The sequence below is a fragment of the Phacochoerus africanus genome, chromosome 4, assembly GCF_016906955.1.
Source record: "Phacochoerus africanus isolate WHEZ1 chromosome 4, ROS_Pafr_v1, whole genome shotgun sequence".
In the NCBI taxonomy this organism is placed as follows: domain Eukaryota; kingdom Metazoa; phylum Chordata; class Mammalia; order Artiodactyla; family Suidae; genus Phacochoerus; species Phacochoerus africanus.
Window position 1 is genome coordinate 29,275,775 of NC_062547.1, and position 23,404 is coordinate 29,299,178.

The 23,404-nt window shown below is 34.7% G+C and overlaps 1 protein-coding gene across 1 annotated transcript in view; it reads left to right on the top strand.

Annotated features, from left to right (window-relative positions):
* Positions 1-23,404, top strand: part of CSTF3 (cleavage stimulation factor subunit 3) — an 81,685-nt gene that overhangs the window by 18,715 nt on the left and 39,566 nt on the right. Inside the window, exons 2-3 of the mRNA XM_047776044.1 lie at positions 2,669-2,770; positions 2,893-2,988. Coding sequence (XP_047632000.1) covers positions 2,669-2,770; positions 2,893-2,988 — 198 coding nt within the window. The remainder of the gene's footprint in view (positions 1-2,668; positions 2,771-2,892; positions 2,989-23,404) is intronic.

Sequence of the window (23,404 nt, forward strand, 5' to 3'; positions counted from 1 at the left end):
ATGCTGCTGGCCTATGCCAGAACCACAGCAATGCCAGATCCGAGCTGCATCGCAACCTACACCACAGCTAATGGAACACCAGATCCTTAACCCACTGAGTGAGGCCAGGGATCAAACCCACAACCTCATGGTTCCTAGTTGGATTCGTTTCCACTGCGCCACCATGGGAACTCCTAGATACTTTTTATGTATTTTTTCCCTTTTTTTTTATTGATTTTTTAAGATTTTATTTCTATAGTGAAAATACAACTGCCTTATTAAAGAGTTTAGAAAATATTGAAAGATTGGTATTCCCGTTTTGGCTCACCGAACCCCATTAGTTATCCATGAGGATGCAGGTTTGATCCCTGGCCTCGATCAATGGGTTGAGGATCCAGTGTTGCCATGGGCTGAGGTGTAGGTCGCAGACAGGGCTCAGATCTAGTGTTGCTGTGACTGTGCTGTTCATAAAAAGGAAAGAAAATAAAGCGGGAGGAGTTTGTGCTATGTCACAGTGGGATCTGCAGCGTCTTGGGATTGCTGGGACACAGGTTCCATCTGCGGCCTGGCACAGTGGGTTAAGGATTTGGCATTGCTATATCTGTGGCTCAGGTCCCAACAGTGGCTTGGATCTGATCCCCGGCCCAGAAATTTCATATGCCATGAGGTGGCCAAAAAAGAAGAAAAAAGGAAAAAGTCACCTGTACTTCTGCCACCCTTAATAGTTTGTTTATTGCAAATTTCTTTTAGTTACCACTCTGTTGTATATACGATTTGTAAATCATGCTTTTAAAACGTTTACATCAAAATAGAATGTCATTTCATGCCTTTTCTTTGTGGCTGAGGATGAATTCTCTATAGCAATGTTTCTCAAAAGCTGTTTCAGGGACCCTGGGGGTTCCTAAGACTTTCAGAGGGTCTGTGAGTTGCATACTGTTTTGTAAGACATTATTTGCTTTTTTCAGTGATAATCTCTTATGAGTGTAAGTGGAATCTTTACATGATTTGATATTGCAGTAGGTAGATTGCAGAAGCAGATACGAAAATCCAACTACCTTTTTTTGAGGTTAGTGTTTTCTCTTTTTTCATTTTTTAATTTATTTTTTCCGACCCCATCCATGGCATAGGGACATTCCTGGGCAAGGGATTGAATTTGAGTCACAGCTGCAACAGTGCTGGATACTAAACCCACTGCACCAGCTCAGGGATCAAACCTGTAGCACTGCAGAGAAAATGCCCAGATCCTTAACCTACTGTACCACAGTGGGAACTCCTTTTTAAATTTTTTTAAATTAAAGTTTAGTTGATTTACAGTGTTGTGCCAATTTCTGTTGTATAGCAAAGTGACTCAGTTATACACATATGTACTTTTTTTAATCCCAAGAGATTGGATATAGTTGCCTGTGCTATGCAGTAGGACCTTGTTGTTTATCCATTCTAAATGTAATAGTTTACATCTATTAACCCCAGACTCCGAGTTCGGGCACTCCCTTCTAGGCAACCACAAGTCTGTTCTCTGCGTCTGTGAGTCTGCTTTGTAGCTAGGTTCACTTGTGCTGTATTTTAGATCCACATAAAAGTGATATTTTATGCTATTTGTCTCTCTGACTTCACTTAGTTGATAGGCTCTGGTTGCATTCATGTTGCTGCAAAGGGCATTATTTCTTTTTATGGCTGAGTAGTATTCCATTATATACACATACCACATCTTAATTCAGTCATCTGTCAGTGGACTTGTGGCTGTTTCCATATATTGGCTATTGTGAATATAGTGCTTCTTGAACATAGCGGTACATGTGTCTTTGAATTATAGTTTTGCCCAGGCATGGGATTGTTTAATCATATGGTAATTCTATTTTTTTCTGAGGAACTACATTTTAAAGTCTGACATTAAACAGATTTATTTAAGTGTATGTAATAAGGATATTCTTAGTGAATTTTTAAAGTTATTTTTCATAAAAATGTTATTTGTGTTAACATGTAAATAATTTTATTGTTATTGTACCTGGGTGAATTTTTTTTTTCTCAGTTTTAATATCTAAAGTAGTAAATACTGGAGTTCCTGTTGTGGTGCAGCAGAAATCCGCCTAGGAACTGTGTGGTTGTGGGTTCAATCCCTGGCCTCACTCAGTGGGCTAAGGATCTAGTGTTGCCATGAGCTGTGTGTAGGTTGCAGATGCAGCTCAGATCTGGCGTGGCTGTGGTGTAAGCTGGTAGCTGTAACTTCGATTAGATCCCTAGCCTGGGAACCTCCATATGCTGCAGGTATAGCCCTAAAAAGCAAAAAGAAAAGAAAAGAAAAGAAAAGTGGTAAATACTGAGATAACCCACAATAAACAAAAATTCTTTGGTGTACTCAGTAATTTTTAAAGGTATAAAAGGGATCCTGAGACCACAACGTTTGAGAACTGCTACTTCGTATTATTTTATATAAAAGATGGATTTATTTAAATCTAAAAATGTTTTCTAAAAATATGTTTTCACTTGATTTTGTTATGCAGGGAATTTATAGTAAGATAGTATATGTGTGTGTATATAATAAAAAATGCAGGCCTCTTTTATAAGAGGACATTTTTATGGTTTGTATTAAGATACTACATCTGGAGGTTGAAATGTTGTGCTGGAATTAAATTAGGCATGAAATCTTTAAAACAGTAACTTCAGTTCATTATTTTCTTTTCCCTCCCAGGCAGCTGAGTATGTCCCAGAGAAGGTGAAGAAAGCCGAAAAGAAATTAGAAGAGAATCCCTATGACCTTGACGCTTGGAGCATTCTCATTCGAGAGGCACAGGTTTAGTGATATAGGATTACATTTCCTTCTCTATGGGTCCAATCACACTACTTGGTTCTGCAGTAAATAATATTTTCATAATCCTAACATTGTAAATGCTGTTTATTGGTTTTCAATTTTAGAATCAACCTATAGACAAAGCACGGAAGACTTATGAACGCCTTGTTGCCCAGTTCCCCAGTTCTGGCAGATTCTGGAAACTGTACATTGAAGCAGAGGTTAATATTTTATTTTACTTTTTCTTATATAGTATTTGATGGGAATTGCAGCATACACTATAGTGTTAGAAAACAAATTAGGAACATAGATAGCAAAACTAGGACAAGGAGGATTTAAATGTCTCTTGCCTTTATTTTGTAAAATAGGTATGAAGGAGTAATTAAAATGAATTTTTGAAATATGGGTCTTTACAAGCTGATGATTGTTGCATTTTGGAGTTGCAACAACATTAAAACAGTTTCAATGGTATTGGAGTGCTTTAGCCTTTTATTTACTTGTCATGTGTCAATTTATTGCCTCCTGTGTCATTTATTTAGAACTCATTTTTCTTTTTATTCCTACTTACAAACTAATATGAATGGTATAAGAAAATACAGAAATGTTAACTTAGTTTTATAGGGTATTTTGAGTGTCTCTGGTGAAATGAAACCTTTAGGTGAAAAATTATTTTGGATTTTGTGAAAATGCATGGTTTGTCAACAAATGTAAGCACTTCAATAATTTAAAAGTTTTTCTATAGGATAACATTTACATTATACAGGAATAAGCTAATATGAACTCAAACCTATGTAATCATAATTTACCCAATGATACTTTGATTTTGTTTTTCTAATTTTCTTGAAATTTAAAGTCAGGTATGTTTTATTTTAAAGTGTAAAGGCCCCATTCTTGATTATGATTAGAAGGGAAATGTTTATTTTTGAAGACTGGGATTAGCGATCAATACGGTAATAAACTGTTAATGTGTCAGTAACAGTTGGCACCAAGTAATCATTTTTCAGGTGATGTGTTAATGAGAAGGAAGAGGTGAGATGGGAATAGTTGATATCCACATTAAGCTGAAAATGATATCCATTTCTTTTTTAAAACTTACGAAGTATTATTTTTCGTAATCAGTTTTGTAATATAAATTCTCAACATTATCAAGTACACTGCAGCCTCGTCATAAATTTTCCACAATAGCTGAAATTTGAGTCTGTTTTGGACCTGTCAAAGGGCTTTAGTCTTCAGCAGTACTGAACAGACTTTCACATAACACAGTGTCACCTGTGATGTGTCCTTTAGACTGGACCCAACCAACAGCAGATTTAAATTGAGGCTACAGTGTACTCACTGTATTTGTGCTATAGTTTATATTGTATTACTTTGGAAGGGGGGATTACTGGACAATAGTAGGAACATTGTGTGTGTGAAGTTTTTTTTGTGTGGTTGTGTATGTGGTTTGTGTGTTTGTGTGTTTGTATGTGTGAGAGAGATTGTACCTTCTGTTGAGTCTGGTTGTGATTTTGGACCAAGATCATGTTCTTAAGGTTTCATCACTTATCCTTTGGGACCATTTCTTTCCTTAGTATATTTAATCATCAGAGTAGACATTCATGAAATTCACCAGGTGAGTGCATAGGCCTGTCTAAAGTATGCCGAAGCCAGTGCTGCTTTGTAATACTCTTAAAGCAGGGAACCTGGATCAACTAGGTCTGCATTCCAGTTTGACTTTACCAACATGTTAGCTTATATGCAAACTCGTCAGAAATTGACATAATTGGTACATAATTTTTTGTATAATGAAGTAGTACTTTCTGAGTTTTAGATATTTCTTTCCCTTTCTCAAATACTCAGGCATTATTCATGCATTTTATTCTAACATAAGCTAAATCGAATGAAATTGGCTGTTAGGTACTCTATTCTGTATTGGCGCAGTGAGTCTGTTTTCCCATTTCCTAGCAAAAAATACAAGCTGCGTTCCTAGAAAGAGTTCTAAGACCAGATGCTATTTGAAGGGGATGGAAGTTATCTGAATAACAAGCTCATTCCTCGTAATATTTCAGAGCTATTAGCAGTTGCCCAATTCATTTAGTTGGTAATGTTTGCAGTTTTACACTCATACACACACAAATATGAATGTTTGTGTACAACATCTTTTGATAAAAATGGTAAAGAAGATATATGTGTATTTTATAAAGTTTATATTTCTGGTTTAGGAATTAAGATATTAAATTGAATGCAAATTTCAGAATGCATATCCTGAGCTGTGTTTTTCTCTTTCCTATTTTGCTCTTTATTTTTTATTTTCTCATTTGTACTTTGTTTAGGCTGTGAGGGGCTAAAGTTTTCTTTGGCCGTATCACCCAGTATGGCCTTTACTATTTCTGGAGAAGACACATAACCTATTTATAATAAATTAAAATCTGAAATAATAATGTCTTTACATTAAAGATAATACTAACAGTGTTTACATAACATCCTGTATGCACTCTCAAGAAAATAAAGTTTTCTTAATACATTTGTTGTAACTCAGTACTTCATGATGGAAAATTGTACTGTTTCTTTTGTTTATGTTCAGTTAAACCAGTGTGTGTGAATCCAAATACATTTAATTCTTTTCTAATAGAAGGCACATACATCTTTAAAAATGAGATAATTTGCTTCCCCAGAGAAATTTCTTATAAATCCTACATGAGAACAAAGTGACAGAGGGGGAGGAATGTTTTGGAGGAGGGTTGTTTTTAAACTTGAAACATGAGTTACAAATGGGAGCATATTATAAATAATTTTTAGTACAGAAGTTACTGACACCAGTCTGATTTTAATATTTGCCAGTATATCAGTGTTTCTCAGCAATGAGCATTTAGCAATATTTACCTGCTTGTGTAAACTTGAACTTTAAAATGTCATCCTTAATTCATTACCTATCTGCTTTTATTATTTTTGCTTATTGGAGGTAAAATTCTCTTGCTTTAATGAAAGGACATTTAGGACCAAATCTATGTGTTTATAATATGTGCATAATTTCAAAATTAGGCCAAATTATTTTAGTGTTATATCCTATAGAGATCACATTTTGCCTCAAGTGCATGGAATGAATTGCTTTACTTCTGAATTCCAAAATATTACTTGATTTACCTATATCATAAGAGCAAACAATTGTATGACAATTCTCAAAGTGATATACTTACCAAGTGTAGAATCTAAATTGTTATATGAAAATAGTTTTCCTGCTGCTTGGTTTTAGTAAAGGAAACATTTTCATCTGGCTTTATGGTTTATATTCAGGATGTCTTAAATCTACAGTGCATTGTATTTTTGGGTTTAAGAAATGTTTTTAAATGCTAGGATTAAATGAAATACCTTTAGAACCTAAGTGCTTTTTAAAGAACCACTATTTAGAGTGATTAAAAGGGTCACTAAGTATTAACAAAATTAAGAAAATTTATAGTTTTGCCATATTTTTAAAGTTGTTCTTCCCCCTTGTGGTTTCTGTAGCTTTTCATGTAGCTAGGTAATGTGACAGCATGTAAGCTACAAAATCTAATTTGTTTTGAATTGGGCCACATTCATAAGAAATTTTCCTGTGAAAAGGATGATTTTTATTGTTAGCTGAAGGAGAAATGAAGAAGGTATTGCTGCTGGCAATAGCAACAATGTATCTTGCTGTCTGTGAAAGCTGTAATTCTTTTAATAAAAGTATATAGAGAGTTGATTGCCTTTCATTAAAAATTTTTTTAACGTGAATCCTTTCCTTATAAATAATGAGTTGTGAAGTACATATTTCAGTTTTTCAAAATAACCTTTCTACCTGGGAAAAAAATGACTTTTAAAAATACCTTTCTTCTTGGAAAATGGAAGTGAACTCAGGATGGAACATGGGTGACCTAAATTGAAGTAAACTTCTCCACTGTCGATTCTGTTTTAATTCCTCTAACTAGCAGTTTAAATTATTGTATTATAATGTTTTTGTAAATATTGAGCAATGTGATTTTTTAAATGCAGATGAAGTTTGAATTATATAGATTATGATTTCTATACCTTAGCTTGCAATCTTTTTTTAAAAAAATCTGTACTCTTTTTCTTATAGATCTGCTCTTTTCCTGTTTGTAATAAATGTTGGTCTATGTCTGTGTGATTATTCAGATTGTTCTCTAAAATGCAATATGCTTTTTTTAACCTGTATAGTTTCTTAAATGCATGTATAAATGTAGTGTAGGGGTATAAAAGAAAACACATTATTTGCAAACACTGAGCTGAGTGATCAAATATCTGGAAATGATATGAATAATTACATATTTTTAAAACAAAGGAAACATTTAATTTTAGAGTAGTAAACTTCTATTTTAGGTCTTACTGAAATATCTTATTCCATTCATTTTCCTTTCCATTATCGTAGCATAGATGTTTAGGTGTTGTCAGTTCTACTAACTGGATCTATTCATTTTTTTAACCTTGGCACCTCTTCTTTTCACTCCAGGCATTGTGTAATAAAACTGTTTGCAAAAGGTATAATTAATTTAGATAAATTTTCTTTTAAAAAATCTTTTTTCTATTCTTTATGTCCTCTGCATAGTTTATCATTCTTTGTGAAATGTAGCTATTTATTTTCAAGCCATACGCTGTACTAATTACTCTGATCATATTTATATTTCTTTTTTTTCTGGCCACACCCATGGCATATGGAAGTTCCCGTGCCAGGGATTGAATCCAGGCATTAGCTGTGGCAACACAAGATTGTTTAACCTACTGCACCAGGCTTGGGTTCAAACTCACAACCTCCCCAGTGACCTGAGCTGCTGCAGTTCGTTTCTTTACCCACTGAGCCACAGCACAACTCCCACATTTATATTTCTTTTTTTTTCTCCTCTTTTCAAATGGCCACACCTCTAGCATATAGAAGTTTTCAGGGCCAGGGGTCAAATTGGAGCTGTGGCTGCAGTCTGTGCCACAGCCATAGCCAAATAGGCTCTGAGCCACATCTGCAGCCTACACTGCAGCAGCAATGCCAGATCCTTAATCCACTGAGCCAGGCCAGGGATTGAACCCACATCCTCACAGAGAGGGTTCTTAACTCCCTGAGCCACACGTGGTGGGAACTCCCCATATTTATATTTCTTAACTTCATAAAGCAAATTTGTGATCGTTGGGCTCACCAAAAAAAAAAAAAAAAATAGTAGGAAAAAAGGGGTCATTTTTTCTCCCCCTTCAAAGTTGTCTTAAATTTTTAACCCAGCTTTTTTATATTCTTTTTGTATACCTAATAAGAATTATGGTATGTTCTGAAAATCTGGAAAAGATCTCTAACCAGGTTTTTTTTTGTTTGAATGCGTACCTTATAAAATTTGTTGTGAAACATCAAGAGCTGTTGGATCATGCAATTTGAGATTTCCCTGAGGGTAGTGGTTTAGCCTCATTTACTTGGGCATTTATGGAATAACAATTCTTAACGTTACAATACCTAATATTTTCTAAAAAAAATTATTAGATACTGTCAGTAAGATCTTAGGAGATTAACTTGGTATACAACTCCTACCCCATCCCAGGAGATATTAATTAAAAATATGCTCCAACATGTGGCATCTGAATAAATAAGCCTTTTAGAATATTACACAGTTAGAGACCTCTATATTTGGAAACAGAACTAATCCTAACACAGAAAAGCCCCTTTAGGGTGCTCTGCATTTTTGGTTCTGCCTTGAACATAAGGGAACCTGGTGGCAGTTAATTGACTTTCTCTTAAAAGACAAAAAGACCTCTGCTGAGGTGTTTTCTAATGGGTTCATTGTCTTTATTTTGTACAGTGTGTGCTTTAAACCTACAGCAGTTCCTTTTGAATGAGTGAGTCTGGTTCAAGGCGTTTCCGAGAAATGGAGATGTTGAAACTGGTACTATTGATGTCTATTAAGACCTGAACTTCTAGATGTTGGCAGGAATGCATTTATTTGCTTGTAAATAACTTACTTTTTAAACTTTTATTACTGAACAGTTTTGCTCTTAGGAACTTTGGAACAGAGAACAAATAGTCGGTTAGTATAACGGCATAATAAATTGAATTCTATATGAAGTTTTCCCCCATATATTCAGAATCCACAGCAACTTCAACAAAGTTGTGGACATTTGCTTTGACTACAACCTGTTGAGAAACTAAATGGCTTTTCTAAAGCTCTGGGAAGCGTAATCTGGGGTAAGTTTTACCATTTTGTATGTTAGGAGACCTCCAAAGAAAATTTTTCTATTTGGAAATGTTAAGTGATAGTTCTGAAAATAGAAGTTCTAAGGTCAAAGGCAGTATTGAGATGTAGTTTTGGAATAATATATGTAACAAGGTCCAAAGATGAAAAAGTCCCAAAATCTTTCTAATGCTTTTATTTATGTTATGAACATGTTCAGTTACAGGCTTTTTTTTTTTTAATACAAATTTGTAGCTCTAGCATATTCATGTAGCTAAATTACTATGTCTTGTGCTAAAGATTCCAATATATGGAAAATGGGGTTTTTTTCCTCCAGTTTTATTGAGATCTAATTGATGTAAGTTTAAGATATACATCATAATGATTTGTTTTATGAAATGATTATCACAGTGTTTAGTTAACATACATCACCTCACATAGTAACAAGGGAAATGGTGGGGGGTTTTTTTTGTTTTTTTTTTTGTTTGTCTTTTATCGTCTGAGGGCTGCACCTGTGGCATATAGAGGTTCCCAGGTTAGGGGTCTAATTGGAGATACAGCTGCTGGCCTACACCACAGCCATAGCAACACCAGATCCCAGCTGTGTCTGTGACCTACACCACAGCTCATGGCAACACCAGATCCTTAACCCACTGAGCGAGGCCAGGGATTGAACCCGCAACCTCATGGTTCCTTGTCGATTCATTTGTGCTATGCCACGATGGGAACTCTGGGAAATGGTTTTAAATGGTGATATTTTCTGTAACTTTTTCGTATTGAATTTGAGGAAAAAAGTGTTAACTTTCATAGTGATGGCTTTCTTGAAATTTTTTTAAGTTCAACAAACTATGACTGTATGTGTATTAAATATTTAAAGCCAGAATACTAAGTGTAAATCAGGTTTAGAGCTGGAAGGTGAAATGAATTAGCATCACCTCCTTTTTATACTTGAGCAAAATAAATCAAGAGATTGTTATCCCTTAGAGCCAAAGTTTACAAACAAAACTTTAAGATCACCTGGGAATCTTTTAAAACAAACAAGTTTTACAGTTATCATGGAAGTATTGTTGACTCATACCTGGCAGAATACCTCTGTAGCTGTCTGGAGTATAAAGTGATTGTTCTTTTGATTGTACAATCAGTATATAATGAAGAAGTAATCTTAGAGGCATCTACTATTTGCATGGTAGTATTTTTGACAGTGTGATAGCTATTAAATTTGCAGTCAGGTTTAGTGTTGTGTTTGTCGGTTTATTTTTAAACTTAACTTTATTCCTAGATTTTAAGCCTGATTTTCTGACTCCATAAACTTTTTTAATCACCTAAGTGCCAAACCCTAAGAATCATGTGAAGAGGTCTCGTGTTAAGAAAGGGCCACTTAACCTGGATAATGTGGCTTAAAAGAATTATTGCAGCTTTTTTTGGATAACTAACTCTTACTCTGGAGAATTTTTAAAGGTAAGAATACCAGGAGTGTCCGTCGTAGCTCAGCGGGCTATGAACCAACCCGACTAGTATCCATGAGGACTCTGGTATCATCCCTGACCTCACTCAGTGGGTTAGGGATCCGGTGTTGCTGTGAGTTGTGTAGGTCGCAGTCTAGGCTTGTATCCTGCCTTGCTGTGGCTGTGGTGCAGGCTTGCAGCTGCGGCTGGAACTCTGATTCCCCCCGCCAGCTTTGGAACTTTCATATGCTGCAGGTACGGCCTTAGAGAAAGAAATACGAGTACCACATCTTCATATTCAGGTTATAACACCCATTTATTTAGTTAGTACTTGAGTCTTTATATTAGTACTTCTCTTTAATGGGGTGGGAAATGGAGTGTTGTCACAAAGAACCATTCATTATTTCTAGCTATTCCTGTAGTTCAGTTTTGATTCATTTCTAAATTTTTTGTTACACAGATGAGTGCAATGTTTCAGCCATTTTTAAACTGATGTCCCTTTATTAAAAAAATTTTTTTTCCCTTAGTGGCTTTTGATAGTTTTTTTAATCATACGATTTTTAAAATGGTAATTTTAGTATTTCCAGTTAAGGTCTGTCTGTAAAAGAATTGGCTCTCTCCAGCTATAATTGAGAATTTTGCTACCAGTGATATTTGTAGAAGTACTCATTATATACCCAGATTTCATAAAACTGAAATGTCAAAAATAACATTACCTCATCAAAATAGGGGAAATGTAGACTGTTGCAAGAGAGCTTGAAAGTATTTGGGGAATTTTGCCAACAAACTTGAACTCTGTCATCCACCATTTCCTTTGATTATCAGTTTCAATTAGGCTATAATAAGTAAATAAGGTTTTTTGATTCTCTTAATTAGAATATGTTGGTAGGTGAGAAAATGCTCAAAACATTCATTACTTCTGTCTTTCTCTTGCTTGCTTGGTTGCTTTCTACTTTTTGGCTGCACCTGTGGCAAGTGAAAGTTCCTGGGCCAGGGATCAAACTCTTTGTTGCAGCAGCAAGTGAAGCTGCAGCAGCTGTAAGCAACGCCAGATGCTTAACTTTCTGTGCCACAGAGGGAATTCTTACTATCCTTCAAAGATTCAAATTGTATGCTACCTGCTTTACTTGATTGACTAGTTTTTAACATTTGACACTATCAATTCTATTTTTCCTGGACCATGGGAGAATGGGTTACATACACCATGACCTTTAATACTTAAGTATAACTTATTTCCTAATAACAAAGATATTCTCATTTGTAAACACACACTTAGGAAATTTAACATTAATAGAATTTTAATCTGCATTCCATTTTCTACTTGAATTACTGTTCTAGTAATGACTTTTATAGCAATTTTCTGTTTTTGCTTTTTAGGGCCACGCCTTGAGGCATGTGGAGGTTCCCAGGCTAGGGCTCAAATTGGAGCAATTTTCTTTGAAATCAGAATCTAATCCAAGATCATTGTGTACAGTTGTCATTTCCTCTCCAGTCTCCTTGGATGTTGAATAGTTCAGCAGTCTTAATTTAGAATTGTTATTTCCTTGTTAGATTAAGGTTATGTACACTATAAATGAAAAGCTAGAAATGGTGGTGTGTCCTCATCAGAGGTACATGATCAATTTACTCCTTATTGGTTATGTCAGGGTTGAGTGTTTTCTCTACTGTGTCGTTACTGTTTTTATTTGTATAACTAATGAAATAATGAGATACTTTGAGACTCTAAAAATCCAATTTCTCATCTTAACAACTGCACACTCCATTTTGAGTCTCTTAATGATTTTTGCCTGACTCAATTTTTTTCTGACATTATGTAGTGTTTTTCAGTATATTTTTTGTTGAGTATAAACATACAGTGTCTCAGAGTTCAAGCTTATTTGTCTTTGAGAATTGTTGGAAAGTACAAACTTCTTGCCCTCATTTTTTTTCTTTTGTACAACTTATATTTGTAGTTAGAAAAGATGATTTACAAGATTTGTGCACTTTATATTGACGTTTTCTACGTATAAAATCATATACTCAGTAATGTTTTTAAATTCTGTCACAAATTGCTTGGGGAAGATAAATTTTGCTCCCCCACTCCTTTGGTTATATAGAAGCTCACAGACATTGTAGGCTATGGGAAATAAATATCTTTATTGATTTACTTAGTTGACCAGATGGCACATTATTTCAAATAAGAATTCATAGTATTTTAAAAGTCATGAGATACTTGTCTTCAAAACAGGTTAAAAAGTGAATCCAAAAGATTATCTAGATAAATATTTGTGTTTCCAAATGCTGTATTTTTGAAGTACTTATTTCAATTCGTGGTTATTTGAGATAAAATTAGAAAGTTAACACCTTAAAGGAAGTAATTTCTCTACTAGTAACTAAAGGTTGCTTAAAGCATGAAAGTGGTATTTTCCAAATAGTAAGCTGTTTGATTGTAAATTTGAGTTTCCCTGGAATAATTTGGAGAGTTACACTTAGAGAACAGACTTATTTATAAAAAATAAAGTCGAAAGAACTTATTTGTATATGTGCCTGTTACTTAATCTTTTATAGTTAGGGTAGTCATTTGCCATGTGTCTTAAATTCAGGGTCAGGATTCTCCCCTGTTATTACTAAGACAATGGCCTGATCATTTTTGCTAGTGTGGAAAGAGCTTTAAATAATTTATTTAAATAAATGGCAAGGGATTTGCAAGTTTTACTCTACAAAGGATAGGAGGATAGGAATGACACAATTTAGAATCTGGTGACCCATGCTTTTCTGCTTTTAGCTCCTCTGTTGAATTGGTGTGACCTTAGGCAAGCCATTAATCTTTCCTTTTTTCCCTTCTCAGTTTATAATTTTGAAAATTTTGAAACAAAGTTGAAATAATAGTGTATTATAGTAAATACCTATACATCTGCCTTAACTCTGTTACGTTTTGCCATACATGTTTTATCTTCATATAAAGAATGTTGGGAGTTCCTGTCAGGCAGTGGTTAATGAACCCGACTAGTATTCATGAGGATACGGGCTCAGATCTGGCATTGTTGTGGCTATGGCTGTAGTGTAGGCTGGTAGCTACAGCTCCGATTCAACCTCTAGTCTAGGAACCTCCATATGCCGAGGGTTCGGCCCTAAAAAGACAAAAAATATCTTTTTTTCTGCTGTACCTTCTATTTTAAGTATCAGTTTAACATAGATTTCACATTATTTCTCATTTTTGTCCCTTTCCCATCCCATTAGGAAAACTAATGTGAATTCAAGTGTTGTTTCAAAAAATCTTTAAATTACTTAAATGGGAACAGTTGCATTAGCTATTGTAGACAAGAGTTGTGTTTAAAATTACTTTAATATTAGTGGGGTGGGAATTTTTTGTACTTTTACTAAGGCAACTTATTTTGAATTTAAGTGTTTGCAGTAAGTTATCTTATGCAAAATATTAGGATTGTGCTTAAGTTCTTCAAAGTAATCAGGTGTTTTTCAGTTATGGTACATGTTTAGAGAGACCCATGAAACTCCTAAATTTCATGGAAAAGTACTCTGTGGACATTATTTAAGGAAAAGTGTGTAAGAATGATATTTTTTGGAGGTGAAACTTTTTCTAGAACAGATTTTTAGAAGTAAAAAGTCTATATTTTAAAAATCCATTGTTCATTTTCAGTTATATCTTACTGATACTGATTTTTCTCTTTATTCTGATCACTTGCCTCAGTAGTAATAGTTAAAATTTACTAGGCCTTTAATGTATTTCAGGCACTGTGTTTAGTAGTTTATATGGGTTATTTGATGAACTACAGTTTACCTTTTGAGGTAGTTAAGTATTCCCCTGTTTTTTTCCAGCTATTCAGCTTTTCTGAGTTTAGAGTTCTTAAATAGCTTTCCTAAGATCAACAGTATTAAAGTTTAAGCCTTTGGAAAACTAGGGGCATTGTATTTATACTCAGGTAATCTTAACTCCTGGGTCTGGCTTCTACTCACTAGCCACTGTACTAACTTAATCTACTAAAGGACAGTTGTGGAAATATCTAAATAGTAGGTTCATAACTGACTCCTGTTTACTTTGCTCAAATGTTTCTTGCATTCTTATTTAGCTATTAGGATTTGGGGTACATATGAAAAAATAATGTGTAACTACTCAAAAACACATAGAATGCTTCACTTATTTTGGAAGTTGGTATAGTCCAGTAACTAGCATGCAACCACAGTTTATGCTTTTTATAATATCTTAACTCTAAAATTCTCCTTTTACCCATCACAGTTTTAAATTTTTTCTCACAATTTACTTGGTTCTAATTTTAACTAGTAGAAAGGAATTCTGAACACAAAAGCAGTAAGTCTCAGCAATTCTGAACTTTTAAGGAATTTATAAGAACATTGAGCATTAATATGAGAACATGCTTTTCTTGCTAAATATGTTTTAAATATGTTTTATAGTAGGATAGACTTATGTTGTGATTTTGTGTGTGTGTGAAGGAGAGGTTTTTTAAATGTTTGAAGTTAGGAAGCAAAACTTCATGAAAAAAATAAAAATGAAAGATTGAAGGCAGAGAGGTATAATATCTAGCTTTAAAAAAAGTTGTGAGGAGTTCCCGTCGTGGTGCAGTGGTTAACGAATCCGACTAGGAACCATGAGGTTGCAGGTTCGGTCCCTGCCCTTGCTCAGTGGGTTAAGGATCTGGCGTTTCCGTGAGCTGTGGTGTAGGTTGCAGACGCAGCTCAGATCCCTCCATGCTGTGGCTCTGGCGTAGGCCCCGTGGCTACAGCTCTGATTCGACCCCTAGCCTGGGAACCTCCATATGCCGCAGGAGCGGCCCAAGAAATAGCAAAAAGACAAAAAAAATAAATAAAAAAAGTTGTGAAAGAGGGTACTAATTCCTGTGGGAAAATCACATTGAAGACTAGCACCTCCAGGTATTTGTAACTTGTGGTTTATTAGACTTATAAATTCAAGGAATATTTTTTGAGTACCTCTCTAGACTGTGTCACTGAAAACAAATATCTTCTTGTATCTTTCTGATACAGTTCAACTGATTCTTAATAAACCATTATGTTAGGTCAGGATTTAAATTATTTACTTAAGAAAGAATTTAGCAGTTCTAAGTTTCTCACAGAACTATAGAAATTTAGTATATTTAGTGATACTTATTCTAAGATACTTTTTGAATAGGAAGAAAAGTATAACTGTAGTTTAACTTTTAGAATTATTTGCAGATTAAAATATGCAGAATTCACTTAGCAAGCCCTTTTGGCAAGTAATTTTACACATAGAGTCCTTAAAGTATCCTAAAACAGTAGGCAGAACAAAGACTTAGAGATGCCTATTGATATATTTGCCTGGATTATATTCAGATAAAACTGCCCACAGCATTATACATTTTCATACTCCACACCATCTGTATATTTACTGTATATTTCTATAGATTTTTATCTGGCTGTGGGCAGAAAGGTAAATGAAACTATCTTTTGAGTTCCTTTTGTTTTTGTTTTTGTTTTTTGCTTTTTAGGGACACACTCACAGCATATAGAAGTTCCCAGGCTAGGGGTTGAATTGGAGCTGTAGCTGCTGACCTGTGCCACGGCCACAGTAACATGGGATCCAAGCCTCATCTGTGACCTACAAGGCTGGAGTCTTAATCCACTGAGCAAGGCCAGGGATGGAACCTGCATCCTCATGGATACTAGTTGAGTTCATTACCACTGAACCACAACAGGAACTCCTCTGTCCAGTTCTTGCTTTTACTTTATATTAATCAGGGGAAGATGGGAGATATTTTCAAGTAACTATTGAGTCAATACATGCCAGACATTTGGAGGCTATGGACACCTTAGTGAACAAATTTACAGTTTGGGGTAGGAGACAATTATAATACTGGGTGATAGGTGCTTTAATAGAGAAAACATGGGGAAAGTGTGAGGGTGGGTCAAGGAAATCCTCTAGAGGAATAAAACTAAATGGAAGTCTGAAATTAATCACAGAATCCCTGACAAAGAGAAGCACTAGTGTTGAGGTCTCAACAAATGGGAGAACTTAGATACTCTATTTGAGGAGTTGAAACAATTTGATAGTTTTTAAGTTGAATTTTGCTTCTAGTCCTTCCTAATATTTTAAAAATAAATGATGTGATTATTTCATGAAACTAAACATAGCTCAGTAGTTAATCTAGAATTGCAGCTAAGAAAGAGACCTGGCCGAAAAGTACAAACATCTGAACTTTCACTGTAGCTAAAATAATGTGAATGTGACTTTGCTTTAGGAAAACTTTTAAGTTGAAATATTGTAAGTTTGGGTCTTTTTTTCTTTTAAACTCTAATGCCTACATAAATTTAGAACTGAGTGGATGGTTCCTTTTCAATTTTCAGAGAAAATTGCATGTTGATTAAAAATTCTCTTGGTTTCACTAATTTTTTACTTTGTATTTGAGTATTAAGGAAGTAATAGAGTTCAGCTATGAGACCTTTACTTCTCTATAATAGTCTAAGTATAGTTTGAGGAAAATGTGACAGTTGACCAGAGTATTCATTTGGGGGCAGGGAAAAAGCCTTTTCAATGGGAGAAAATTAGTTACTTTCTTGTAGTAGGTAAAACTTGAGTAGTTTCTTTGAACAATTTGGTTCCTAGAAAAATTTCTGCCATGAGTAAAATTTTCTTTTCTTTTTTTTCTTTTTTACTAAATGCCACTCCTAGGATATCACATTGGCAGTATGTCTAGTTGATCCAATAACATAGTTTCCAGATTGAGTTTTGCAAGAAAAAGACTTATCAGTCACCTGTTACATGAATTTTGCTAATGAAAAAATGCAGGATACTTTAACTGATTCTTATATTGAAGATTGAAACTTGGCTTTGAATAAAACCCTAGAGCTAATGTTCTGTTACCTTGTGAATGTTTTGGAATACTTGAAAAAGACTAGCTGAAATTTAATGAAAGCATAAGATCTGGGTTTCAAACTTCTTTGACAAAAACTTGGTAAATTTGTGTCATTTTCTAAATTTTTTTTTTTTTGTCTTTCTTTTTAGGGCTCCCCGTGCAGCATATGGAGGTTCCCAGGCTAGGGGTCCAATCAGATGTAGCCACCAGCCTATGCCAGGGCCACAGCAATGCGGGATCCAAGCTGAGTCTGCAATCTATACCACGGTTTATGGCAACGCCGGATCCTTAACCCACTGAGCAAGGCCAGGGATTGAACCTGTGTCTTCATGGATGCCAGTCAGGTTCGTTAACCACTGAGCCACTACAGGAACTCCTCATTTTCTAAATTTTCTTTTCAAATATTTATAAAGTCCAGGGATCTATTAGGGAAGGTAGATTATCTATGGCAGTTTGTTAAATTATTGAGGAAGGAAATACTAAGAATTGTTTTGATGTAGTAATGATAATACTGCATATTTTAGACATTTGTATTACATGAAATACATTTTTTATAGCAGTTATGTAGTTGAGAATTATAATGGAACTTTGATCACTGAATTATTGAGTTCTGTTTCTTGATTGGGCTTGGCTACTTTTGGAATTTGCAAAAACCATTAGAATCACTAGGGTTCTTTCTCAAGTAGAAATTGGATATAGTTTTTGTTTGTTTGTTTGTTTGCTTTAATGATGCATTTGGAGTTCTCTGGCTGCTCAGTGGGCTAAGGATTGAGCATTGTCACTGCAATGGCTCAGGTTTGATTCCTGTCCCTGGAACTTGTGCATACCATATGTGCATCCAAAAACAAAATGGTGTGTTTTTAATGAATTTGTAACTGTGAAGTCTTAACATCTTTATATATTTAAGAATCAGTTATTAATCATAAATTCAGATAGGTTGATTAAATAATTGAGAAAAGTATAAAATTTTGTGCTTGATATTTGTATAATAGATAATTCACATAGTAAAATCTCTTCCTCAGTGATTCTGGCCTACTTACACACTCTAGATATATTCCTACCTCAAGGCTATTCTTTACAGTAGCTATTTTATCTGCTCTAAAGATATCTATCCAGATAGCTGCTTAACAAAATCCTTTGCTTTCTTCAAATTTTTGCAAAAATGTTATCTTCTCAGTGAGATGCTATGGCCACCGTATTTTAAATTGCAGTCCCCATTCCCAACACCTCAAACTCATCCTTTCCATTATTTTTTTCAGCTATAGTGCTTATCTCCTAATATACTGAACAGTTTACTTTGTACATTGATATGTTTCAGAATCTAGAACAGTGCTTGGCACTCTAAATGTTTGTTGAGTGAAAAATCCACAGTGGGAAATTCAAATTGGGTTCATCATATTATTTTACAACTTGAATTTTAATTTCTAAGAATTGGAGTATGATAGCAATTTATAAGAGTATTGTTTTTCACCAAATTAAGAGGGCCAATATTGTTACTGCTAACATAAGGTTTTAAAATGTCTTTATAATTTTTCTAAAAATACAAAGTATCCTTTTGAATTGTCTAATACCCTCAGTTTTTTAAGTGTTTTAGAATAAGGTCTTAGACATTTAGAATTATTCCATCATGATGTACAACATGAAGGGTTTTTAAAGTATTACCCAATTTTAAAGAGTTACCAAATGGGCAGTACTAAGTTACCTAGCATTTGGAAGTACGTTAAAAAAAAAAATTGCTTACTTGTAATTCTGAAATGCTTTCAGATAAAACTTTAAAACCTAATACAGAAAATAAATGCTTGACTGGTTACAAGAAAGTTTTAGGTGTACATATTGAAGTAAAATTTCTGAGACATTTGTGTGTGCATGTTTGATATAAAAACGAGTTTTCACAAGTCGATTTATCATGTTTCACAGGTTTGTCAAATTAGTAAAGTATAAACATTCTAATTCTTCCCCATCTGTTTTCATAGCTTTGACTAATGTATATGTGTGCACAATGCCAAAACCTGATTGAGCAGAGGTTCATTAAGATATGGTATTTAGAAATAAATATATATATAAAGTTCCTGTTTTAATTTATAAACTTTAGATTTATTTTTAAAAACAAATATAAAAGATGAATCACTTCAGCTTTTGTCTTTAAAAATAGTAGAATTCTGGAGTTCCCGTCGTGGCGCAGTGGTAAACGAATCTGACTAGGAACCATGAGGTTGTGGGTTCGATCCCTGCCCTTGCTCAGTGGGTTAACGATCCGGCGTTGCCGTGAGCTGTGGTGTAGGTTGCAGACGCGGCTCGGATCCTGCGTTGCTGTGTCTCTGGCATAGGCTGGCAGCTACAGCTCCGATTAGACCCCTAGCCTAGGAAACGCCATATGCCGTGGGAGCGGCCCAAGAAATGGCAAAAAGACAAAAAAAAAAGTAGAATTCTGTGTTAAATATTATTTACCATTTTACTTTTTGTAACTTTTATCCAAACTTCACTTACTTAGGCATAGCAAACATTAAAAGTAAACTCAAATTGCTGTTGTAAAGTGTTTTGGAGAACTGGATTACTTACTTGGAGACTCTCTAATACATTAAATGAAATATATTTGGTTTAATCGAATTCTATAACTTTTTAACCTTTGGAATTCAGTGCTTCAGAGAAAATTGATTTTAAAACTTTGTTTTTCAAGATAGTTTACATACAAATTTTATTCCTAATCTTTTTGAATCTAGATAATAATAAAATATATTGAGGAAGATTTAGGTAATACAGTGAACTCCGTTACTCAGTTAAGTGCTCTCACTGAAAACAAAGGCTGCTGGGTGGAATTTTTTAAAATATCTTGAAGAACTGAGAGGATAGTAAAGAATTACTAGGCCAAGACCTAATTAGAAAACACACACACACACACACATACACACACACAAACAAAAATAGGAATACTGGGGGATAAGTAGAGTCCCTGAACTGTTTTTACCCTGAGAGCTTTTGCTAAAGTGAGAGTTTGAGGTTTCAGTTTTGAAGTCTTCTACGGACTTAATACAGCAAAAGTCAAAGGCCAAAGCTTGCCTGACAGGACATCCTTTTCCTCTAAAACTGTGCAGGTAATACGCAGAATGACAGTGAACCAGAAGTTAGTCTCTGCTACCTTATTAACCTCAGGAGACTGAAGAAAGTTACTGTAATACTGAGCAGAGCAGAATGGGGAAGTCCTGAGATGGACTTGCATGACCCTTGCATGGATTTGGTCACTTGGGGGTTCAAAATCTTTTGAACCATGAATGTAAGGTGGACTCAACCTGAATTGTGCTATAGGTTCCTGATAATCTTACTCAGACTTTTCCTGGAAGAGTGCACCTTCATCTTAAGGCACAAAAGAATATCCATGAATATTTTTCCAAGGAAAAGGAATTCACTTGTTAAAAAGTAACCATGTAAAGAAACCACACACAGCAGAAACATCTTCAAAAACTAGAATTAAGGTGGAATTAGTTTAATAGTGGATTAGACACAGGTGAAGAGAGAATTGAAGAAATCCAGATTGGAGTTTAAAGAAATAATGTTACAGAAATATGAAAGGATTAATGCCACAAAGGATGAGTGAAAACGTGTGTAACTGAAGTTCCTGAAGTGGAGAGATTGGACAGAAGGATAATTTGAAGAGATAATTAAACGTTTTCAGGGTGATTAAAGAAATCAGATTCAGGATGCTTAATGAATCCCAAACAAGTTTTTTTTAAAAAAAAGAAGACTCCCCACGTAGACATGAAACTACAGAGAACAACTACAGCAAAAACACCCAAAAATACCAATGATCACAGAAGCGACTGGAAACAAAAAGGCCTTCAAAGGAAGGACAGTTATATTGACAGCTTAACAGCAACAGTGGAAGCCAAAAGACAATGGAATTGCCTCTTTTTTGGTTTTCTTGTGATGAGAACTTTTAAGATTTATACTCAGCAACTTTCAAATACTCATACATTTCAGTATTAACTGTAGTCGCCGTGTTGTACATTACATACCAATGACATTTTAGATTTTTTTTAATGAAGTATAATTAATATACAGCATTATATTAGTATACAGTGTAATGGTTTGGTATTTGTATATATTGCAAAATAAGCATCACAGTAAGTCTAATTAACATTCATCACTGTACGTGGTGACAGAATTCTTCTGGTGATGAGAACTTTTAAGATTGTCTTTCTTAGCAACTTCCAATTTACAATACAGTTATTAACTGTACTTTTCATGCTGTACATCACATCCCCCATGACATTTATTTTGTAACTGGAAGTTTATACCTCTTGACTCCCTTCTCACATTTTGCCTACCCCCTCTGATATCCTTCTACCTCTTTTCTCTTTATCTATGAGCCTGGTGGTGGTGGTGGTGGTGAATAGAGTTTACATATAAATGAGATGATTTGGTATTTGTCTTTCTCTGTCAGATTTATTTCACTTAGCATAAGTCCATCCATGTTTTTGCAAGTGGCAAGATTTCTTTTTTAATGGCTGAATATTCCATTTTGTTTGTGTATGCTTGCACACACACCCACCCACCACAATTTCTTTATCAGTATATCTATGGGTGACGCTTGGGTGACTTCCCTATCCTTGTAAGCCATGCTGCAGTGAACAGGAGGCTATATGTATTGTTTTTAGCCACTGTTTTTTTTTTCTTCAGATAAATACCCAGAAGTGGACTTGCTGGATCATATGGTAGTTCTACTTTTATTTTTGTAATTACAAAATATGCCTGTTAAAGTTCTATACCCAGGAGAACAATCTTTGTGGGAGTGAAAAAAGACATTCTAGGCAAGGTTAATAAAATAACATCATCAGTTATATACATATTTTTTGACATTTCCCATTATAGTATGTAACTTCCTCAAACTAAACGAAATTATAGATATATGTTTAAAGAATATTCTTAGTATCCATCAGATTACTCTTAATTTTTTTCTTAAGTTTTCATCAGTCACTCTGTACTAATGAAAGTTCTTAAATGAAAGGATTTGCATTAGAATTATAATTCATATTTTTTAATTTGTAAATAAATTTGATAAATCTTATTTGATGGGTTTAGTGCCAGAAGTTTAAAAAGTTCGTGGCATTCAACAGTTTGTTAAAGTAAATGTTGACCCACGTTTTTACCCATCTGTATCACTTCATGAATCTTATTGTTAAACTTTGTAAAATACTTCGAGTGACACCAATGTTTTGTTCTATTAGTTAGAATCCATTTTTTGGTTTGAAGATTATTTCTCTCTCTCTCCCTCTCTCTCTCTCTCTATATATATATTTGGTCTTTTTTCAGGCTGCACTGACAGCATATGGACGTTCCCAGGCTAGGCGTTGAATTGCAGCTGTAGCTGCCAGCCACAGCCACAGCCCCAGCAACTCGGGATCAAAGCCATATCTTTGACTTAAACCACAGCTTGTGGCAACGCCAGATCCTTAACCCACTGAGTGATGCCAGAGATCAAACCCGAGTCCTCAAGGATACTAGTCGAGTTCATTACTGCTGAGCCACAGTGGGAGCTCCTTATATTTTTATGGTAGTACTCTGTACTTTTTTTTTTTTAGTCAGTTTTGTGTTAAGGTTGACTATTTCCTTTTTTAAAAAGTGTTTAAATTCTAATAGGTATTTAGAAGTTGCAAAAATTCCTTGCCTTAAAAGATATTGTGGAGTTCCCATTGTAGCTGAGTGGGTTAATAACCTGGCTAGTGTCCATGAGGATGAGGGTTCATTCCCTGCCTTTGCTCAGTGGATTAAGAATTGATCCAGCATTGCAGCATGCTGTGGTATGGGTCACAGATGTACTCGGATCCAGCATTGCTGTGGCTGTTGTGTAGGCCAGCACATGCAGCTCCTATTCTACCCCTACCCTGGCAACTTCCATATGCTGCAGGTGTGGCCCTAAAAAGGAAAAAATGTGAGTTAAATAGTTTAACAATATTATGCATCTGGTTTCTGTATTCAAAGTACATACTCTGTTTCCTTTATTTTGAGAATTGATGGTGAAGTACAGAAAGGTATTAAAACATGAGAGAAGCCCTAAAAGGTTTTGTATTAAATAACGTTTTTAAGTACATATTTTTATGCTTTTGCATTGAATATTTGTGTACACGTCTTTTCCATCTGTGTAAATGTATCTAAATATATAAAATATATCTGTATTTATCTGTGTAAATATAT